The sequence below is a fragment of the Alexandromys fortis genome, unplaced genomic scaffold, assembly GCF_014885135.2.
Source record: "Alexandromys fortis isolate MF-2015 unplaced genomic scaffold, M_Fortis_MF-2015_v1.1 scaffold_141, whole genome shotgun sequence".
NCBI lineage: Eukaryota > Metazoa > Chordata > Mammalia > Rodentia > Cricetidae > Alexandromys > Alexandromys fortis.
In genome coordinates, this window is record NW_026068060.1 from 3,765,818 (window position 1) to 3,787,414 (window position 21,597).

The following is a 21,597-nucleotide window of genomic DNA, read 5'->3' on the forward strand; positions in this document are numbered from 1 at the left end:
TTGAACTGAAGTCAAGGTGAGAACCAGTGGCTGGCTGCTTTGTTTTTCGGATCTTCAGGTTGAACCCCAGTTTCTCGCTCTTAGTTTTTATTAATCGTGATTCATGGATGTCTCAGATAGTCTTCAGTATACACTGGAATCCCAAAGGAGTAGACTTTAATACCACTGAAGTAATGGACTTTCTAGTGAGAGCAAGCAACAAAAAGAGAGCCTGCTTCCTTCTTCAATGTTCTTTCTGTAGACTGTCAGCTGGAGCTGTGACCCAGATTAAAGGTATATCTTCCAGTCTCAAAGATATGGGTCTTCCCACTTCAAATGATTTATTTCAGTAAAAACAAAAAAAAAAAATCCCTCATAGGTGTACCCAGCATCTTAGGTTTTAATTAATTCTAGATGTAGTCATGTTGACAACCAAGCCATTGCTTTTAGTGAGCATGCTTTACATGTCCTGTCATGGTGACCATATTATTTCACAAGTACTGCCTTGGTCAAGGATATTTTGTCATTCTGGCCACACTGTGGGTTTCGTTGTTGACCTATAAAGTTTTAAAGTCTAACTCCAGTCACCTAATGCCATTTATTTTTGAACATCAGATCAATCTTCTTTTCAGCTTTGAGCCACACAAGGTACTTATTTTTATCTCTTTATAAAATTCCCTATTATTTAGTATTTATTTTGTAGTTTGTGTTTTTTGAGTTATTTATCAAAGATGAATTTGTGAGAATCCTTGAAAAGTCGAATTGGCATTCCTAAGTCTTGTTTTATTTCTATGGAAATAAAAATCAGCGCCACGGTGTTTAAAAACCAAACCTTGAGCCACTCTGTGGACTTTTGGTTTTTTCCTGTCTCTCAGTCCTCACAACTGCTTTTTCTTGTAGATAATTCACACTTACTATTTAATAGTTATAATACTGTGCAACAATTATGAAGTACTTCCTAGTGCCAGGCATTCTTTTAATTTATCCACTCCTCATTTCATAGTGATGGAGATTTGTATTGTTTGTATTGAAATGGCATGTCTGTAAGAAATTCTGATACACACTTAAATACTTGTATAGCACATAGTTAGTTATTCACAGATGCCTATTCTGAAAAAAAAAAGTAACAGAGAAACTGAAACTTTAATGCAGGTAAATAGATACAGGTGAGTAGATGTGCAAATCCCTAGTCATTTTTATTATACTTTTAAGTATTTTTGTGATGCTTAATATTTTTGCCCTAACCCAACTGTTATTGAAAATTTTTTTGCAAAAATGAATGCTTTTGTTCATTATTTCTTTGCAAGGAACATTGTCCTGTATACCTCTGCTTCTAGTTCTTCATGTATTTGTTCAATAGCAGGTACCCCAAATTACCTTTTCGTCCTAAAGGAAAAGTAATATGATAAATAATTTTACTTTAATTTTTTCATATAATATACTGATACTGAATCTTCAAAACTCTTATTCACCAAAGCTGAATTATTCACAGGACATACTTTGCCTGTGACCCATGTGTCCGTCCATCTTTTCTCTTCTCTCTTGCTCCCCCTCTGACTGGTCCCACTTCCTTTACATCTCTATTTTGCCACAATGATTCCTTTACCCTTAGGTGCCTCCCAATTCATAACTTACCTAGAAAGGACTTCAAGAGCACTTTTTAAAAAATAATTTAGAAGTCAGGCATTGTGGCACACATATTTAATCCCAGCACTCAGGAGGCAGAGGCAGGTGTACTGTATGAAATTGAGGACACTCATAGTGAATTCCAGGACATAGTGAATTCCAGGACAACCCCGGCTACATATACAGACACTGTCTCAAAAAACAAACAGGAAAGTAATTTAATTTAAATATATATGGACTTTTTTTCCTGCATATGTACCTATGTTCCACATGCACAGAATGCCTGCAAAGGATAGAAGAGGGTGCAGGATACCTTGAAACAGGAAGGTGGAGAAAGTAAAGTGTGAAATGTTTCAAAGTGAAAAGTGAGCAGCTTTTGCTGGACAGCTTATGGTTTCTGCTGGGCCAGGGCTTCTCCCAAGAATTACAGATAAGGCCCAGAAGAAAAAGAAAAAGGAAAAAGAAAAAAAAAACAAAAAAAAAACAGAGCATAGGAAGCTCCGTGACTCCATTTCTCCCAAGACCCTTAGATATCTCATCATTTCTGAGACTTAGTTTCTCTTCAGTCACCTTCAGTGAGCTACTGTAGGCCTTTCATGTTTCTAATAGCTTTCTGTGATATTTTAGATACTGCATGAAAATTACTATTTTCAGAAATGGGCATGAACAACTACTTATAAAATAAAAGGATAATACTATAGATCCATTTAACGCTGCATATTACTGCTTAATTGCTATCCCCCACAAAGAGTGCTTCAGGAAAACTCAGCTTTTGTAAAATAGAATATACCTCAAAGAATAGCTGTTTGTAGAAGTGGACAGATCAATAGGGATGCAGATGTTTTCATTATTAAATCACCGTTTTTAGTTGTTTTTGTCAGTTAAGTTAAATGGATATTTTAGTTAGAATCATCTGACCACTCCTGCTCCCACTTTTAGGTATCCTGCAAGAACACCAAGCTCCTTGGCTGTAACTTATATGCAGGGGATCTAGGTCAGACCCCAACAGGCTTCCTGATCTCTGTGAGCCCCGGTGCATCCCAGTCACTGAGTCTTTTGGTCTTGCTCTCCTGGTGCCCTTGATCCTTCCGATTTCTCCAATCCTTCCTCCCCCTACTCTGCAGGGCTCTCTGAGCTCCACAGATTGTTTGGCTGTGGTACTCTGCGTTGACTTTCAACTGCTGCATGAAATCTTTTCTGGTCTCTTTGATGAGAGTTCGGCTAGGCTCTAGTCCAGGATCATTCTGTAGGCAGGATAAGCTGTAGGTCAAAGTTTTCTGGCTGGATTGGTGTCCCAATCCTTCTACCTGAATACAGAAGATGGCCGGTTCAGGCACCAGGTCCCCCATTACAAGGAGACTTTGCTAGGATTACTCTTGTAAACCCATGGAGTTTTTATGGCACTAGGTTTCCACTGTGCCCCTGAAAAGCCCCCCAATTCCAGCCATTAGGTTTTTTGTTTGTTTGTTTTTAGTTTATTTTTTGCTTGGTTAAGGTTTAGTAAAGAAATACTCATTTTTATTGACTCCATTTGTTAGCTCTGTCTATGTGCCTTCTCTTATATCAGTCTACAGTGCAAAGACAGAGCTTTGCCTGAATGCTTCTGTCGTAGATTCATTATATCTCGGTTTGTTCTTTTTTCTAATCTACAGATTTTGCAATGCTTAGTACTTGTTTTATTTTTATTTGTTCTCCTTCCTTGACTTCTTCTCTTTTTTCTTAGTCTTTACTGTGTTTCATTATTTTGTCACAATGATTTTTCTCCTAAGTGTTTAATTTAAAATAGTAATGAATTTGAAGTTTCTTGTCATGAAACAATTTCATGAGGTCAAATTATTAGACTGTATTGTGTACAGATAGATAAAAATATTACTGCAACTATCTTCCTGTGAGAAACTCTAAGCCTTAATACTGTGTTTGCATTAAAATAACATGAGTAAGTAATGAGATATATTCATCCAAGAATATGGAAAATTAATTAATATCATTAACTGTTAGTGAAATGCCAAATAGAAAACATGCTCATATACTGCCACATACCTTTTACAATATTTAAAAAAATTTAATGACAATACAATCACAGGCGTGTGTAAGAAGCAATGAGAATTCTAATCCTTCACTGATGCACATATCAGTGCCCTCTGGATAGTTTGCAGACTTACTGAAGTTTAACATAATACAGTTACTGTTGACTCAGTAGCTCAGCCACTGACATGTATACTAGGGAAACAAAAACATGGACTCAAAGACACAAATATCAGTGTCAGTGGAAGCTCCACCTAAACTCTTTGCAATCCAGATGTCATGCATTGTGAAATTAGATTAACATCTTTTGAAATGTTCATCCACAGCAGTGAAAACTATTGCAGTAAAAGTTAGAATAAGTGGTGAACCATTGACATGCATCAATCTGCATGAGTCTTAAAGACATTTAAGGTAGAGGAAAGAAACCCGTCCAGAATACACTGTTTGATTATTTTTGTATAACATTCTTGGAAGTAACAGATGTCCTGTAAAAAAAAAAAAAAAGTTGCTGCAGGATATTTAAGCTAAGAGTTTATCTATAAAGATACAATATACACAGCTCTCTGATATCAGGAGTCTGTGGTTCTCAATCTTCCCAATGTTGTGACTCTTTAATAAACTGCCTCATGTTTTGGTGATTCCCCCAACCATGAAATTATTTCATTGCTGCTTCCTAACTGAAATTTTGCTACTGTTTTATGAATGATAATGTAAATATCTAATATGCAAGCCCTGTGATAGGGTAGGTTGACCAACCAAAGGGTGCAACCCACAAGTTGAGGACCACTGTTGAATGATCCTTTTTGTATTCTGAAAATGACAGTGGTTACAGAGCCGATACTTATGTAAAAAGTCATGGAATTGAATACCAATAGTGCAAAAACTAGTTTTTTTCACCTATTTTAAAAGTAATATTCTTAAGGTGTGCATCCTTTGGATTATAAATACTTCAAGTGTATTGTGAAATAAGATAGACAACAAATGGAAAATTCAGATTCATAAATTAAAATTTAGGATAAAGAGGACTGGCATGGTGGCACACACCTTTAATCCCAATATTTGAAAGGCAGATGTAGACAGATTTGTGGGAATTTAAGGCAAGCTTGTCTATTATAGGAGTGTCAAACTACAGTGATACCCTGACTCAAAAATAAAATCTGAAAAGTAAAATTCACCCCAGAATCACCCTACCAGTCTGTGAGCAGGTGAATAGAATAATAGAAAAGTTTGGTGTATATACACAATGAAATCTTTTTCAACCATAAAGAAGAATGAAGTTCAATCATATGTGAGAAAATGAATGTACCTGGAGATCCTGACATTTTTGGTGACTCAAGGTAGTTCAGGACAGATAGTATATTTTCTCTCAATCTTGTACCTTAAATTTTATATACACACAGAAAATCAACAGTGTATATAGATAGGGCATGAAAGTAGAGATGAAATGGTAGGACTCTGATGTGAAGGTTGCAGGAGAAATGGAAAAACAGGAGATGTGAGTGTAGAATAAGCTCAAAATGTATTTGCAAGAAAGGTCTTAAGAAATCCAATACTATATACTGGGAATATATGTCAGTTAACCTATTGCTTTTAAAAAAAGAAGCCAGAAAAACTTAAAAGTGACAATGAGCAATCCACTTTACTCACACGATTGGCAGAATTTAACAAGAACTGTGAATTCAGCATTGTGAATGACAGGGTGGAGTGCACATTCCTATACTGTGTTAGAGCTATGAATTCATTGCATCATTTTAGAAAGAAAATTGACAACTTTAAATGAAATTAAAAACAATACTTTTCAATCCAGTTCCTTTTTTTAATTCTTGGGAATCTGTTCCAGAATAAGAAAAGCAAAATGCATAATATATGTTACCTCCTTAGATTTGGGTACAAAACAGATGTCTACAAAAATGGAATGTTTGAGAATATTTTTCCAGGTATGTCATGAAGTGCCATCTAAACAGTAAGAATGTGCTGAGTCAACTCCAGTTCTGCTTGCTACCTAAAGAGAATTCTTACCACAGTTACATGTTTCCTGTGTTAAGTTACATCCTGTGTCATCAGTGTCCTAAGTAAACTGTGGTTCATCACAGGATTCTATATTGAGAGCAACCACGTCTGGTTATTTCCGGGCAAGCCGTCCAGATGTGGGCCTCAGCAGAAGCAGGCAACTATCCTGCACCACAGTTGTGCAGCTCTGAGTGCCTGCTTTTGAATGTTAGAGAAGTGGAGCAGGTCTAGTGACCTATCTCTTATTTTGGCTGCTGAAAGAACTCTGTTCTCTCTTAGCAAATACTCTAGTCTGTTATTCATGAGAGTTGCTTTGAGAAATTTAATAGTATCTCAGCTCTAAAAAGAAGGCAGTGTGATTGAAGTATAACACATTCATTACTTGGCATCTGTGTGACCAGATACCTGTTAGACATAACTTGTAGAAGGAAAGATACACTTCAGCTCAGTTTCAAGGACTTGCAGTGCATCATAGTGGAGAAGACATAAAGAGAGTTCAAACCAACAAGAATCTATAGTTGAAATTCTTCTCATGGCAGTGGCCTGAACCAGGGGGTCAAGTCATTGATCTTAAATGGTCCAATGACTGGCTCCAAACAGGCTGAAGGCTCTACCTCCTAAAGTCTCTATACCCTTCAATAGTGTCAACAGATGTTGTCCAAACACTCTGAACATGGCCTTAGGCAGACATTGCAAATTCAAAGCGTAAATATGTAGTTAATCATAAAGTATTCTATGTTTTTTACAGGCTAACTGTACTTCACAAGGATAAATAAGAGTGCATCCTCATTGAAGCATGAAAAGGATAGTCTGTTGTTAGATGTCTGTTTATGTTGATTCAAACTTTTTTTCTCTCTCTCTCTTATTCATTTTGCATACCAACCACAGTTCCCCCTCCCTCTCTTAGTCCTCCCGCCACCTTTCCTCCTACCTCATCCACTCCTCAGAGAGTATAAGGCCTCTCATGGGGAGTCTACTAAATCTGGCATATCATGTTGAGGCAGGATCAAGCCTCTCCTCACTGCATAAAGGCCAAGCAAGGTATCTCACCACAGAAAATGGACTCCAAAAAGCTAGTTCATTCACCAGGGATAAATCCTGGTCCTGCTGCCAAGGGTTCCACCAAGAGACCTAGCCACAGAACTGTCACCCACATTCAGCGGACCTGGTTTGGTCTTGTGCGTGCTCTCCAGCTGCCAGACTAGAGGCCATGAGCTCCCACTAGATCAGGTCAGCTGTCTCAGTGGGTTTCCCCATCATGATATTCTCCCCACCCCTGCACATATAATCCCTCTTCCCTCTCTTTGACTCTAGGAGCCCAGTGCTTAGCTGTGGAGTTTTGCATCTCCTTCCATCAGTTACTAGATATAGGTTTCATGAAGACAATTAGGGTAGTCACTAATCTGATTATAGGGGAACACCAGTTCAGGCACCCTCTTCACTATTGCTAGGAGTCTTAGATGGGGTAATTCTTGTGGACTCTGGGAATTTTCCTAGCATCAGGTTTCTCCCTAAGCCCATAATGACGCCCTCTATCAGATCGTCTATTTTGTTGCTCTTCCTCTCTGTCCCACTCAACCCCCCGCAGCCACCAGTTTACCAATGAGATCTTATCTATTTCCCCTTCCTAGGGGGATCCATGCTTGTCCCTCTTAGCGTCCTCCTTTTAGGACTGTGGATTATAGCCTGGTTTTGATTAGGACTCCTAAAAAAAAAAAAAAAAATGTACAGGTTGTCATTTAGTTTGTTGGCCACTAGATGGTGGAATTTACTAATTTATTATACTCAACCTGCTTGAAGTTGAATTTATAAAATGTTATTTTCTTTAGTTGATTGCTTAGAAATTAATAAGATTAGGTGACCCAAGATGCAGACAGTTTGACAAGTTATAGATCAGAACCCCAACCCCTGAGCTCCCATCCCTGCCATATCTATATGTGGGGAACAAATAGTCAAAAAGATGCTATTTTTGATAATGAGATTTTTTTCCATAGCACTGATAAATAAATACATGATATAATACCCCTAAAGAAGCCTTTATTATTGAACAACTTTTAAAAGAATTACACCAACATCTTCGATTGTGTAGAAATATTTCCTTAGTGAGTCACTTCAGCGAGTTATAAAGTTTTTTGTTGTAAAACTTATGATCCCAGAAGTTCAAACCTGCCCAAATAACAGATACCATCAGGGAATTTAGTCTGTTCAAAGTAGTTGTAAGGTTGTGGAGAGATGTGGTCAAAACCTTCCACCAAAGCTCAGCATGAACACAGCTGTAGGTGACCACTGTTGGGTTTCTGCACTCATTGCTTGTAGAAGACTAAGGGAATCAGTAGGCATCTCAGTAAAGTCCTCTAGATTGTGTGTCTAGAATGGAAAGTATAAATGTAGGATACATCCTTCAGAAGACACTCAGAAAATGCTGACTTGTGTGGCTCGTGTCCGCAAGTGAAGGTAGCACTTAAGATGAAATGCTGCAGAGCTTTGGATTTTGACCACTTCTGATTTATTCTTAAAGAGCTGAGGTACAGATGTGTGTAGTAGAAGGCTGCTTATTTGTTCCCAGCTGCCCAGACCATGAAATAATCAATCAGAAGCTATATTATTTAAATTACTGTTTGACCAATAGCTTAATCATATTACTAGCTAGTTCTTGCATCTAGAATTAACCCGTTTCCATTATTTTACATTTTGCCACAAGGCTCATGGCCTACCAGCAAGGTTCCAGCTGGCAGCTACATAGCATCTTTCTCCTAGCATTCAGCTCGTTTCCCCACCTAGCCCTACTCTGCCCTGTCACAGGCCAATGCAGTGTCTTTATTTGTTAACCAATAAAAGTAACACATGTACAGAAGGAATTTCCACACCTGATGTGTTTAATTTTAGTCAAGTATTTTGGAAGTGTACAAGAAACTGTATAAGACATTAATTTATTACAAGAAGGTACAGCCAGGTTGGATGTTTGTGCCATTCCTTTAAGATAATATGTCATGTTTTGTAAACTTGTAAGATATATAACAAAATGATTTTTATGTAAGGCACCATTACCAAGTTAAGAATGTTTGTTTTCTTTGATATACTCATTCAACATGCCCAAGAAATTATCCTTTTATGTTTTTTAATGTCTAGGTGCAAAAGTCAAGAAATAAGCAAGTGCGAGAATTATTCTTGGATGGCTTTAGCATTCACCATGCAGGAATGCTTCGGCAAGACAGGAATTTGGTTGAAAACTTGTTTTCAAATGGGCATATCAAAGTCCTAATCTGTACAGCCACATTAGCCTGGGGTGTCAATCTTCCTGCACATGCTGTTATTATTAAGGTAGGAGCTTACCTCCCTTTGCACATGGATTTGTGTGCCTGTTAAAGCAGCCTCTGAATTGATTTATTTATAAAAATGTTGTGATTTGTCTGTTTCATTGACTGTGAATAGCATTTAGACAGAATTATTTTCTCCAGTAGAAGTCTAGCTTCAATTACAGATTTTAACTCTATCCCAGCTGATGAAGGGATTATTTAAAGTACACTTTTGAGATCTTTCCGTATTTGCCCAATTTCAGGTTCCAGCTCTTCAGGATTATATGTGTGTGCTTATGTAAATTTTATTAACTTTTCCTCATCTAGGGAACACAAATATATGCTGCCAAAAGAGGCTCCTTTGTTGACCTTGGAATTTTAGATGTCATGCAGATATTTGGCCGAGCTGGACGACCACAATTTGACAAATTTGGGGAAGGAATCATTATAACGACACATGATAAACTCAGCCATTACCTCAGTTTACTCACTCAACAAAACCCAATTGAGAGTCAGTTTCTGGAAAGCCTTGCAGATAACCTAAATGCTGAGGTAAGTAAGAGCTCAGAAGGTTGGGGAAAATTGAATTGGTTGTTTATCTGTAATGTCAGGAATATAGTGTGTGTCAAGAGACAAAATAGAGGCTGGAGAGATGGCTTTGTTGTTAAGGGTGTTTACTGGTCTTACAAAAGACCTGGGTTTCGTACCCAGAACCCATATCAGGCAACTCCTAACTACTTACGTTGAAAGGCCAGCCTCAAGGAATCTGATAGACTTTTCTGGCCTTTATTAGCATCTGTTTGTACATGTACAAAGCCACACACAGTGCACATACACATATATACACACAAACACATAAAAATTACATCTTTATAAAAAGAGAAAATAATAGGCTAAATGCAGAATGCTGATTAATTCATGGAAGGATAAAATGTAGACATGACTGACAAGTACTTGTTGCTAATATGAGATTTTTTTCTAAGTCAGAATTTCCAAACTAATCTATATAGATTAGCGAAACAAACAGCAATAATAAAAATGTATATTGTATTTTGCTTTTCTAATAAAATTTAGATTTGTAAAGTTACCTTATGTTGTTAGATCATTTGATAGCTTCATTATTAACATTTTATATGAAATACATAAAATTAATTTTAGCTTGAGTAGCTTTGCATTTGTGTTTGTGCAACTTCTGTGCTCAAACCTATTTGATCTCAGCAGCCTGGATATCTAACATCTTAGCTGGCAAAGAATATAGCCATTTTTAACAATTTAGAATATATATGTCAAACGTTAACTGTGTTTTCACTGTTTCCTGGCATTTTTAAGTATTGTTGCAATATTCAGCAGTTTCCTGTGCTAGTTTCCTTTTTTAGCCTGAAGTAGTCCTAATGATTTCGGTAGCTGATATGTAAGCATGAACTAAATGAAGGAAATATTCGTAGTCAAAATGTATACTAGTCTTATACCACATACTTATGACTAGCTTATAGAAGTCTGTTACATCCTGCTCCTGTTCTTTGTGTTTCCTCTCTAAAGGAGGAAAAGCAAACTCACTCGGCTCTCTCTGTTAAGAATAATGGCCAAAGACAGGTCAAAACTCCACAGTGCAGTGACATCCAAAGAGGGGCAAGTGTTGCAGAAGGATACATACAGAAGGGGACAATACATTAGGTGCCAGGCTGCCACAAAAATGATTTTTGTCTGTGAAAGCTCTATGGGAGGTCAGAAAGATAGGTAAGTTTGGAGAGGTGTGATTGGAGATTAGAAAAAAGGTATGAGGGGCAGGGAGATTGCCCATGAGTGAAGGCACTTGCCTCAAAGCCTAGGACCTGAGTTTGTTCCTCTGAACCCACATGGTAGAAGGAAATAACCAACCACTGGACATTGTCTTCTGACCTCCATATGAAGTTTGCATGCAGATACACACTAATCTCTGGATGATAGACTACAAGCTTAATATAAAATAAACCCTTTCCTCCCTTCATTGATATTAGCTGGTGATATTTTATCACAACAGTAGCAACCCTAATGAAGACAGATATATTACTTTAATCTTAAAGTTCATGGAGACTAAATTTAATCACCTTGTCTTTGACAACTATTTAAGTAAAAAACCCACATGCTGTTGTAAGTATACAGAGGATACAAACTGAGCCAAACACTGTTCTTACCATTTAGAACAATAGAATAGTGTCAGTGAAACTAGCTATACCCTGAGAATCAAAGTAAATAAGGCTCCATATGTTCATCATTAACTACTTAATAGATATGCCATTTTCAGAAATGTCACATAACTATAATTCCATTTATTTATATAAAGGACATTCATACTTTGAAATTTTTAACATTTATAATGATTTATAATTCTTGGTCTACTGAAATACATTCTTGTCAAATATTCTGATAATAATGCAATTTGAATATAAAATTAAATTTGGTAAAATTGGAAATCAAATATGAATCAACTTATAGCATGAATCTGCTGTATTATTAACGTCTTGGATTTGTGTTCACATCTTTGTTAAGATTTAGAATTGGCAATTGTTAATGCAAAGAAAAAACAAGTTAAATGAGAAAAATAATATTGTTTCTACTCATGCCTTTGACTTGATAAATATAATTTTTAACTATTTAAACAAATATATTAACTATAATTTTAAAGCAAATGTTTTCTGCACATATTTGCTCACTGACACCTAATGAGGTGACTTCATAATCCTAAAGCTGAAAGGTCATAAGTGTATTCTCTGTATCAAGCCACCTGAGTTTGCAATGAGAGAAAAACAAGTGTTTGAAGCTTATTAATATGTTTTCAGAAGACATCACTATGCTTCTACTCTGTTCTAGCAAGTCAGTCTTTAAAGCTAGGGTAATTTTCCTGTATTCTAGCACTGCTCTTCAGAAGAATTCCATCCATGCAGAATATTGCGCGGAGACCTTGCATAAAGGCCTCCCAGTATAACCTTCCCTCTCCAGTCTGCCTTTAGCACAAATCCTTTGTCCCGGAAAGATTTTCTTCTGCCCTCATTGCCTTCAATGTCCTTTTTTTTTTTTTTTCAGTTTCTTGTTTTCACTTTTTATTTATAAAATAGTACTCTTATTGATAGACAAAATATGCTTATTTTTCTCAGATGTTCACCTCTGACAAAATCATCACATTTGTTGTTTTTATCAACCTGGGTAGTCTCATTGGGGATCAGAATTTTACCTGGACACAAATGAGAGAGTTTTTACCTTCATTTTCCTTTTTTTTTTTTTTTAAAANTTTTTTTTTTTTTTTCAGTTTCTTGTTTTCACTTTTTATTTATAAAATAGTACTCTTATTGATTTGTGAAAAATCTATTAAATGCCTGTTCTACTTTGCTGTAGCACACAGCACAATTGATCTTCTGAGTTTTTTGATAGGTTCTTTGATACTCAACCTTAAAATATTCTAGTCTTAAAAGAAGTGAATGATAGGATAAATTTGTTTATTTAGATTTTATGTAATTTTGACCAGTTTTAAAAACATGCATATTTTACAAATAATGAAAATATTTTTATATATTAAACTTTAATTAATAGATTAGGTATGAAGTGTTATTTAAGTCTTATGTCTAAATTACATTTTATTTAATGAACTTTATAGTATTATTGCATTATACACTAGTAACATTTTCATCATTCATATATCCAGTATTTGAAAACCATTGGTGGATGTTAAGTCAACTGTAAGGAATGGGTGTTGGGCTTATGGTATTCATCCCAGTGGTTATATGCTCCAGCCTCATGAAGAGGGATCTTCAGATGGCCAAGGACCATGTTTGTGTGTACATATACTCGTGCAGAGTGTACAGGTTTACTGCTAACTTCTAAGATGAATGAAAAATTCCAAAGATACACTGTGAAAGAGCTGTCACCAGGTGGCAGCTTATAGTTACAAGAAATTTTTCTTTTCTGTCATGAGGTGGCGATAAAAGACTAGCTTCAAAATACAGTGTATCGTGGAATAAACATGTATTTTTCTGTTTAATGTCTTTCCTTTATGTGAATGATTAGATCTGCTTTCCTTAAGCAGATGAGTGATGCCTGGTCCCTCCTATCTTTGCATCATATTAGAGGCAGCCATAGCAGGCTACTCACATTAATCTACTGATGAAGCTTATTTTGTGTTTTGCAAAATCTTCATTTCTTTTATTTTAATATAGTATATGATCGTAAGGAAAATAGGTCACACTTCATATGACATTACACAGACACACACACACACACACACACACACACCAAAAATCTTAAACTAGAATATAAAGAGTAATTTATTGGGCATTGTATATAGGAAGGGAACAGGCTGGACAATACCTAGAATACTGCGTATACCAAAACATCTGGCACCATGTAGTTTTAAATAGGAGAGGGGGTGTCTGGTGCCTGATTTTTAGTCATATCATTTATATACATTTTTACCAATTTTACTAACTTTTCAAAGGAATGTTTCAAAACAAAAAGGGTAACATACAGTGCCAAGAACTGAAGGCTTAAAAGCTTTAAAAGCCATTTTGAAGACAATGCAGCTTAGTGAAAGAAAAAGAAAGTGTGTCAATAAGAGTTGTAAACCTAAGTTTAAGTCAGCACTGCAGCTGGTTGGTAAAATCGGAGAATAATGGCGAGTTTCATGCACTATACTGAAGTAATCATTTGCTCTCACCCTGTGAATGATAGAACTGTCAAGGGAGAGAGGTTAGGGCTAGCATATCATGCCTTAACTGATTTGTTCTTATGCCCACATGTGCACAGTGTGCATAGGACATATAATAAACTGTGCACGGGCTTTTTTCATTTATTTGTTTTTTGAGGAACATCTTGTTGTATAGTAGCTTTTTAGCCCAGGTTGGCCTGACTTACAGTCATCCACCTAATTTAGCCTTCTGACACCTGTGATTATAGGCATGTACAACTACCCCAATGAGTGTGCTTAATTCTTTACTTTTGTGAACACCATTTAATGTATGCTTTATGATATTTAATAATTAAAATAGTTATGAATTAGATATAGATTATAACATAGAAACATATAAGAATATAAATAACAGTGGTAGAAAATTGGATATGCAAATAGATTTAATTTAAACAAGTTTTGTTTATCTATCCTGAATAGAAGCATTTAATTGTCCTACCTATAATTCTTCAGTAATTATTATGCAGCTCCTGATTGGCTCACATTTAGTTCTTTTGCATGGCATGGGTGGGGCAGTATTATGGCTTCAGTCCATGGCCTTGTGTGTGCTGAGCATACTCTGTACCACTGGGCTATATTACCAGTTCATCCACATAATATATCTAATAGAATTAGTTATATAAAATTAAAACTGCAAGAATAAAGCAGTTTTTTTTTTTTTTTTTTTGGTTTTTCGAGACAGGGTTTCTCTGTGGCTTTGGAGCCTGTCCTGGAACTAGCTCTGTAGACCAGGCTGGCCTCAAACTCACAGAGATCCGCCTGCCTCTGCCTCCCGAGTGCTGGGATTAAAGGCATGAGCCACCATCGCCCAGCCGGTTCTTTAAATATAAATGCTAAAATACATTTCCATATTTTGTCTCCTTAAGTTATATAAAAATAAAACAAATTGGAGTTTTAGTTTCTTTAATACTAGAACCATAGTCACTTTCCCTTGTTTTTCTTCCTCTTAAAATGTAATATTGTATAAAGAACACATCTCTTTTAATGTATTTACAAATCTTTAGCTAAGGATTTGTAGAAAAACTACAGGGGGCAATTTTCACACTTGGAACACTCTCCCAGAAAGCACTATTGCTTCCTGTTGGTCTGTTGAAAAATCAAATACTTCTTCACAAAAGTGCCTCATTAAAATTGTTAACGTCATTGTCTAATAACTATTTCCTTTATACAGATTTCATGTCAGTTGTGATTTTAAGTCTTCAGTTCTTTCTGTTGTGGAATAGAATAATTGTTTAACTATGTAATGATGTGTTGCTTTTGTTTAAATATGTAAGCGTGTTTCACCTTGTCTCCCTAAGGCACCTGATAATAATAAAAACTGATTGGTTAATAACTAGGCATAAGAGGGATAGGTGGGCCTCCTGGGCAGAGAAAAAGGTGAGCCAGCCAGCCAGATACGGAAGACGCAGGAAAGCAGGGTGGACGAGACATAGAGGAAGTAGACGAGTCTCAGGACAGCACATAGATTAATATAATAAAAATGGGTTAAGTTCAGCTGCCGGTCTGTTGCACATGTGTTTGTAAGGCCACCCGCTCCTTACCATGCAGAGCCCACTGAAGAGTTGCCATGAGCAAAGCCCACCCTCTTGAACTGAAGAAATTTATGGACAAGAAGTTATCATTGAAGTTAAATGGTGGCAGACATGTACAAGGAATAGTTTGGGGCTTTGATCCCTTTATGAATCGTGTGATTGATGAGTGTGTGGAGATGGCAACTAGTGGGCAACAGAATGACATCAGCATGGTGTTCATACGAGGAAAGAGCATCCTCATGTTAGAAGCCTTGGAAAGAGTCTAAACAATGGCTGTTCAGCAGGAGTTCACATTCTTCCTCGAAGGACTGTTTGACTTGGGTGTAGAATTGGGTCATGTACATTTTCATTTAAAAAAAAAATACTTTTTGCTAAATAAACTTTTGTGATACTCAGAAAAATAAATTAATGAATAAAAATGGGTTGAAATTTAAGTTAAGGGGGGAAAAAGATAGCTAAAAACAAGCCTAAACTAAGGCCAAACATTCATAATTAATAAGTCTCTATGTCATGATTTAGGAGCCAGTGTTCAGGAAAGCATGGTACAGGTTTCATTAAATTAATAGGTGGCTAAAATACATTAAAATGCCCATTGCACATGACTCTGTGAATGTACTCTGGAGCATTCCTTTTCATTGTAGTTCTTCTCTCATGATGAAAGCGTGGCTGACTGTTGGATGGTCTTTCCGTTGGTGGTGTTGTCACTGTCTTACTAGCAGAGGAATCTCCTCATGCTTTCACTCGAGCATGCACGGCAGTTGTAGTTGCAATTTATGGAATTTTTTTAAGTATTAATATTTAGAATTTTTTTTCTTTTTGTAGACATGGTTACAGGTTCCTATTTTGTTCCATTTGTGTGTCTATGCCAATGCTGAGGACATATTTAGAGATAAAGCTAACTTCCCTTCTGTGTTTTTGATAATAACTGCACAAAATCAGGAAAGTACATGAAAACAGTATTTTGTTATCATTATTCATTCTAGTTTTCTTGCTTTAAACTTTTCAGAGAAAAATAAGTGAAACTACAATAAGTTGAGTCATGAACTAAATAAAGAGAAAAATAAATTACAGAAAAGTCTTTAATAGTGTATAATTTGAAATCTACACTTGGAAAAATAATTAAAAGCCATAAAATGGAGGAAATTCAGCTTTTAGACCTCATTTCTAATATACTGTTTGTTCTCAATTAAATGAAGCAGCAGTGATGTTTAATAAATTGGAAAATCATGCTTACCAATTGTGTTTGCCTTTTAAAAAAAAAATACAGTAAAGTGGCCTGTTTTCAAAACTTGATTTCTGGCAAAAGTCTTTGCTATAATATTTATGGTTGTCTTTAATGTGTCACTTTAATTTCTGCTTTATTTTTTTATTTGCAGATTGCTCTGGGAACAGTTACCAATGTGGAAGAAGCAGTGAAGTGGATAAGTTACACTTACCTTTATGTGCGGATGAGAGCAAATCCATTAGCTTATGGCATCAGTCATAAAGCATACCAGGTAGAGAGCTTCATTTGCTGGGAAAAAAAGAGAAGCTTAAGCCTTCTGTTGGCTTGTGTGGACCTTTCCTAATGTGAAAATGAGCATTGGTTACTCTGCCTCATTTGAAAACCAGTTACAGAACTGGAAGAAGATTTCTGAGCTTCTTTTATCTATTTATTTATTTTCAGGAAACACTGAGGGACCCTGATGATTACATCACTTTCTTTAAATTTCTTTTACCGCTAATATTATTAAGTTTCTATTTATGTTATGATCAAACCATTTTCAGATACATTACCATTTGCTATTGATATTTTCCAATGTTTGTTTTTTAACTGATATATTTAGCTTGGGAGTAAACTGGGCAGGAAGAAATTTATGGCTATGTTTTAATAATGGCATATGTTGTATATAATCTGTTCCTCTTATCAAGTTACTTTATCCCTATTCTGTAATTTTTAAGTGGTAGCAGTGGTGAGTCATTGTAACTTTTTGGAAGCCAGGATTACTTTCATGAATCAATGCATAGGCAGACAGAGAATTGGATGCACGTGGTAACAGCCTTTCCTATGAGCTTTATAGTTGTGTGGTCCATATGGCTTACAGATTCCATATAATCTTGGTTTTTCTTTAGAACTCTGCTTATATGCTGTAAGTACTTCCTAATTACAGACAAAACCCTGTTGTGGTCTGATGAGAACATTATTACAATCATCATGTGAACATTTATGTCAAGTCAGAATTATCAAAAAAGTTGAATTTAATTCAAAATGTTTTTTCCATTTACTGATAACACATATCTGATCTTGCTACCAAAGCTAATCTTGGGGCTTTTCTTTTGTTTTTCCTTTTCCTGTGCAGTAGATTTCATAGAATTTAAGATGGGGGCAACAATTAGTGTTGAGGCTGCCACTCTGAAATCACTTGAGTTTCCCTATTTGGGTTTTTCCCTAGAAAGTATTCCAATACCTTTCTTTCATTCATTGCATTTTGTGATGAAGTTTATTTGTGGCTAAATATAGGTGCATTATAACCTCTAACTTTATAGATGGTTATAACTAATATAACCCTGACTGTTCACAGTACACGTATAAGTATGGTAGGAATAATTGAGGGCATTATGAAAATTTTCTAAAGGGTAAGACTAAACATGGTGTACACATGATAGTTTGAATGAGAAGTGTTCCTCATAGGCTTCTTCCTGTATTTGAACACTCAGCCCTAAGTTTAGAAAGCCCTCTGTTTAGAAAGGCTATGTAACAGAGGTTCTCAACCTGTGGGTCATGACCCTGTGGTGGTAGACCTGCCTTTTCTCAGGGCTTGTATAGGAGATATTCTGCAGATCAGATATTTACATTACAATTCATAGCAGAAGCAAAATTACACTTACAAAGTAGCAGCAAAAATGATTTTATGGTTGGGGAATCACCATAACATGAGGTACTGTATTAAAGAATCAGAGCGTTAGGAAGATTGAGAACCACCACTGCTTTAGAACCTTTTGGAGGTGGAGCTTTGATGGAGGCATGATGTCACTGAGGGTGTGCCTGAAGGGTTAATGTTATGGTGTCATTTCCTATTTATTCTTTTTGTTTCCTATGTGATTAGCTGGCTCCTTGTTCTTGTCATGCTTCCCTGTTTCTATGCCTTTCCTACCATGATGGACTCTGTCCATCTGGAACAGTAAGCTAAGATAAACCCTTTTCTCCTCTAAGGTGCTTTTGGTGTGGTATTTTATCACTGCATCAGAAAAAATAACTAGTATAGCATATATTTTAGGTGCTAAGAACATTAAATCTTATAATAAGAAGACTATAACATTTTTATTTTAAAATATAATTGATATTATGCATCATGTTGTGTAGTTCTCTGGCATAAAGAATACTTTTGGTGTAGTTTCGAGTATTAACAATCTGTTTATTTAATTATGTATTTGTTTCTTTATTTGAGGGAGAGGCACATGCTAGAGGATAATTTGAAAGAGTTGGTTCTCTCCTTCCTCCATGTTGATCTCAGGCATCAAGTTGAGTCCTGAGGCCTGGTGACAAATACCCAAACCACCTTATCAATGTCCTTAACTTTGTATAATTTTGCTTAATTATGTGTCTTACTCTTATTACTCAACAAAAATTTTTAAGAATAAATTTCCTACTAATATAAATCAAGTAGTTTGTATTTAATGGATTTGTAACTTATTATTAATAACTGTTTATTTTAGATGAACCCCGTATGGCCTATCACAGTCAACAATGAAAACATCTGCTGCCATAGCTCCTACCTGTAGCCTCGTTTTTCTGACTTTTAAATTTTCTTTTATCTCTAATGAGGACCTAAGTTAAAATGAATGAAAACAATATTAACTCTTTAGATTTAGAAGATGCTTTTTATGCTTCTCTGTTCCATTAAAAGTGCATTTATTTTGTGGATCTTGACTGGGAAAAGCACTCTCACCACCATATCTCCATGTAATACTAATACTAATATTCATGAAATAGTAATAAGACTTGAATTTTAAATCCCTTTTTTTAAGATTTATGTATTTATTATGTGTACCATATTCTGCCTGAATGTACACCTGCAGGCCAGAAGAGAGTACCAGATCTCATTATGGGTGGCTATGAGCCACCATATGGTTGCTGGGAATTGAACTCAGGATCTCTGGAAGAGCAACCAGTGCTATTAACTGCTGAGTCATCTCCCCAACCCCTTTAATCCCCTTTTGTCTAAAAGTAAGAAAGAAATGATTTTTATATCTAATCTTAAGTATTTATTGTTCTGAATATTACAGATATAGCCATCTTGGATTCTAGAATATTTAAACAGAATGTGCAGATTGATAACATCAGTGATTTTTTAAGCTTTTTTAATACATAAAATTTTTCTAATTCCTCCTTAAATGTTAAGATATACATACATACACACATATATAAGAAATAAAATCAATATGTCAAAAAGACATCCACACTCCTGTGTTCATGGCAGCAAATTTCACAATGCCCAAGAAATGGTCCCATCCATGTGTCCATCAGTTGATGGATGGCCAAGGAAAATGTGTTCCGTGCGTATAGTGAATAGTTTTTAACAGTTAAAAACAGAATGTAATCTTGTCATTTGTGACAACATAAATGGAAAGGGAAATCATGGGCCAAATTACATGATCCAGACATAGAAAAACAAGTTCCACATGTGTGAAAACTAAAAATTTTGCGAACACAGAAATTGAGAATACCATGATGATTACTAGAGGCTCTTGTTAGAGCAGGGATGTGGGAAGTTTTGTCAGTGTGTACTGAGTTGTAGTTACTTAAGAGCAGGTAATTCGCCCATGTTATTATACTGTAGCTGGGGACAGATGACAACATGCTTTGTATTTCACAAAGCTAGAAGAAAGTTTTGTAATAAAGAAATGATAAATGTTTAAAGAGATAGGTATGTTTAATCATTGCCAAATATGTGCATTAATAAAAATGATATGGCATACTTTTAATATGTACAGTTATGTGTTTTTTTAAATAAACTTAATTGGACTCTAAGCCCTCAAGAAAAAAAATGTTAATTTACATAAGTAGGCCTATGTGCTGACTATCTAAATAGTTTAATACATTTATGTTTATTGGCTCTGTTTCTTTCCAATAGATTGACCCGACATTAAGAAAACATCGAGAACAGCTAGTCATTGAAGTTGGACAAAAGCTGGATAAAGCTAAGATGATCCGTTTCGAAGAGCGAACTGGTTATTTTTCCTCCACTGATTTGGGTAGAACTGCCAGCCACTACTATATTAAATACAACACCATCGAGGTATTACACCGAATGGAACAAATACAACAGTATCTTCACTTTATATTCAGATAATTCCTAGTCTTTGGAATATGCTGATAATTCAGAATAACAAAAGCAGCTAAGACAACAAAATATATTATAGGAATTCAATAATACCCTTAGTATTGACAAAATACAAATAAGATTTTAAATAGTCTTGGCCCTTTGCCAAGCAATCAGTGAACTTCTAAAGCATGTAGAGCACATTGCTGAGTCCTAAAGAATGAATGCCAGAATAAATTAAGTGGGAAATGATAATTTGATGATTTTTTTAAATAAAAAGTAAAAAGATTATTTGCATTTTAAGAACCAGTGGTTAGAGTTCACTAGGCCAAGCTGACTTAGGACAGCTTGGGGAATTTTTTTTTTCTTTTTTGGTTTTTTGAGACAGGGTTTCTCTGTAGCTTTGGTGCCTGTCCCAGAACTAGTTCTTGTAGACCAGGTTGGCCTCGAACTCCCAGAGATCCTCCTGCTTCTGCTGGGATTAAAGGCGTGCGCCACCACTGCCTGGCCCAGCTTGGGGATTTTTGAAGGTTAATATTTTAAATATATAACTGCAAATTCTTGCCTTTTCCTACCTTTTTTCTTTATTTTTCCAATTGCTTGTATTTAAGGAATGGTTATAGATGTGATAATTGCATTTTGGTGGCCATTCTAAGTTCAGTTTGACCTCCACCTCCCAAGTGCTGGTTACCAGGCCCATATCAAAATGCCTCACTTACTCATTGCCTTTGAGTTGCTTCTGTGTCAGATGAGGGGCTGCTTTAACATTCATGGCTTTGAGTTTATCTGTACTCTCCTGTATATGTGTTTTATTTAATAATCATGGCTTGAATTTTATATTCACTTTTAGTTTTATACTTTTATAGACACTTTTAGTTTAAAAAGAAATCATCCCAATTCGATTTCTTCAAATGTAGAATTATCAATTTATCTGAAATTTAGTTTTTATATCTGTTTATGTTTTGCATATAGATAGTACAAGTCTTAGAAAATAGATTTCATATGCTTAATAGATTGTCCCTATATTTTCTGAAATAACCCTTATGCTTGTATTAATAGTCAGATTCTTTAAAACCTTTGATATATATTATCTTTTATTTGTTTTTTTG

At 35.6% G+C, this 21,597-nt stretch overlaps 2 protein-coding genes across 2 annotated transcripts in view; both read left to right on the plus strand.

Moving 5' to 3' along the window:
• The window catches only part of Ascc3 (activating signal cointegrator 1 complex subunit 3), a 289,294-nt gene that overhangs the window by 139,557 nt on the left and 128,140 nt on the right, over window positions 1-21,597 (plus strand). Inside the window, exons 15-18 of the mRNA XM_050120173.1 lie at window positions 8,770-8,961; window positions 9,264-9,488; window positions 16,562-16,681; window positions 20,300-20,464. Of these exons, the coding sequence (XP_049976130.1) occupies window positions 8,770-8,961; window positions 9,264-9,488; window positions 16,562-16,681; window positions 20,300-20,464 (702 nt within the window). The remainder of the gene's footprint in view (window positions 1-8,769; window positions 8,962-9,263; window positions 9,489-16,561; window positions 16,682-20,299; window positions 20,465-21,597) is intronic.
• On the plus strand, window positions 15,039-15,619 carry LOC126487417 (small nuclear ribonucleoprotein G-like). The gene has a single exon (XM_050120169.1). The coding sequence runs from the start codon at window positions 15,221-15,223 to the stop codon at window positions 15,449-15,451; it is 231 nt and encodes a 76-aa protein (XP_049976126.1). The 5' UTR covers window positions 15,039-15,220; the 3' UTR covers window positions 15,452-15,619.

What these genes read in the sequence shown, in the direction of transcription:
- LOC126487417 (XM_050120169.1), top strand. Translation starts at nt 15,221, where the DNA reads ATGAGCAAAGCCCACCCTCTTGAACTGAAGAAATTTATGGACAAGAAG.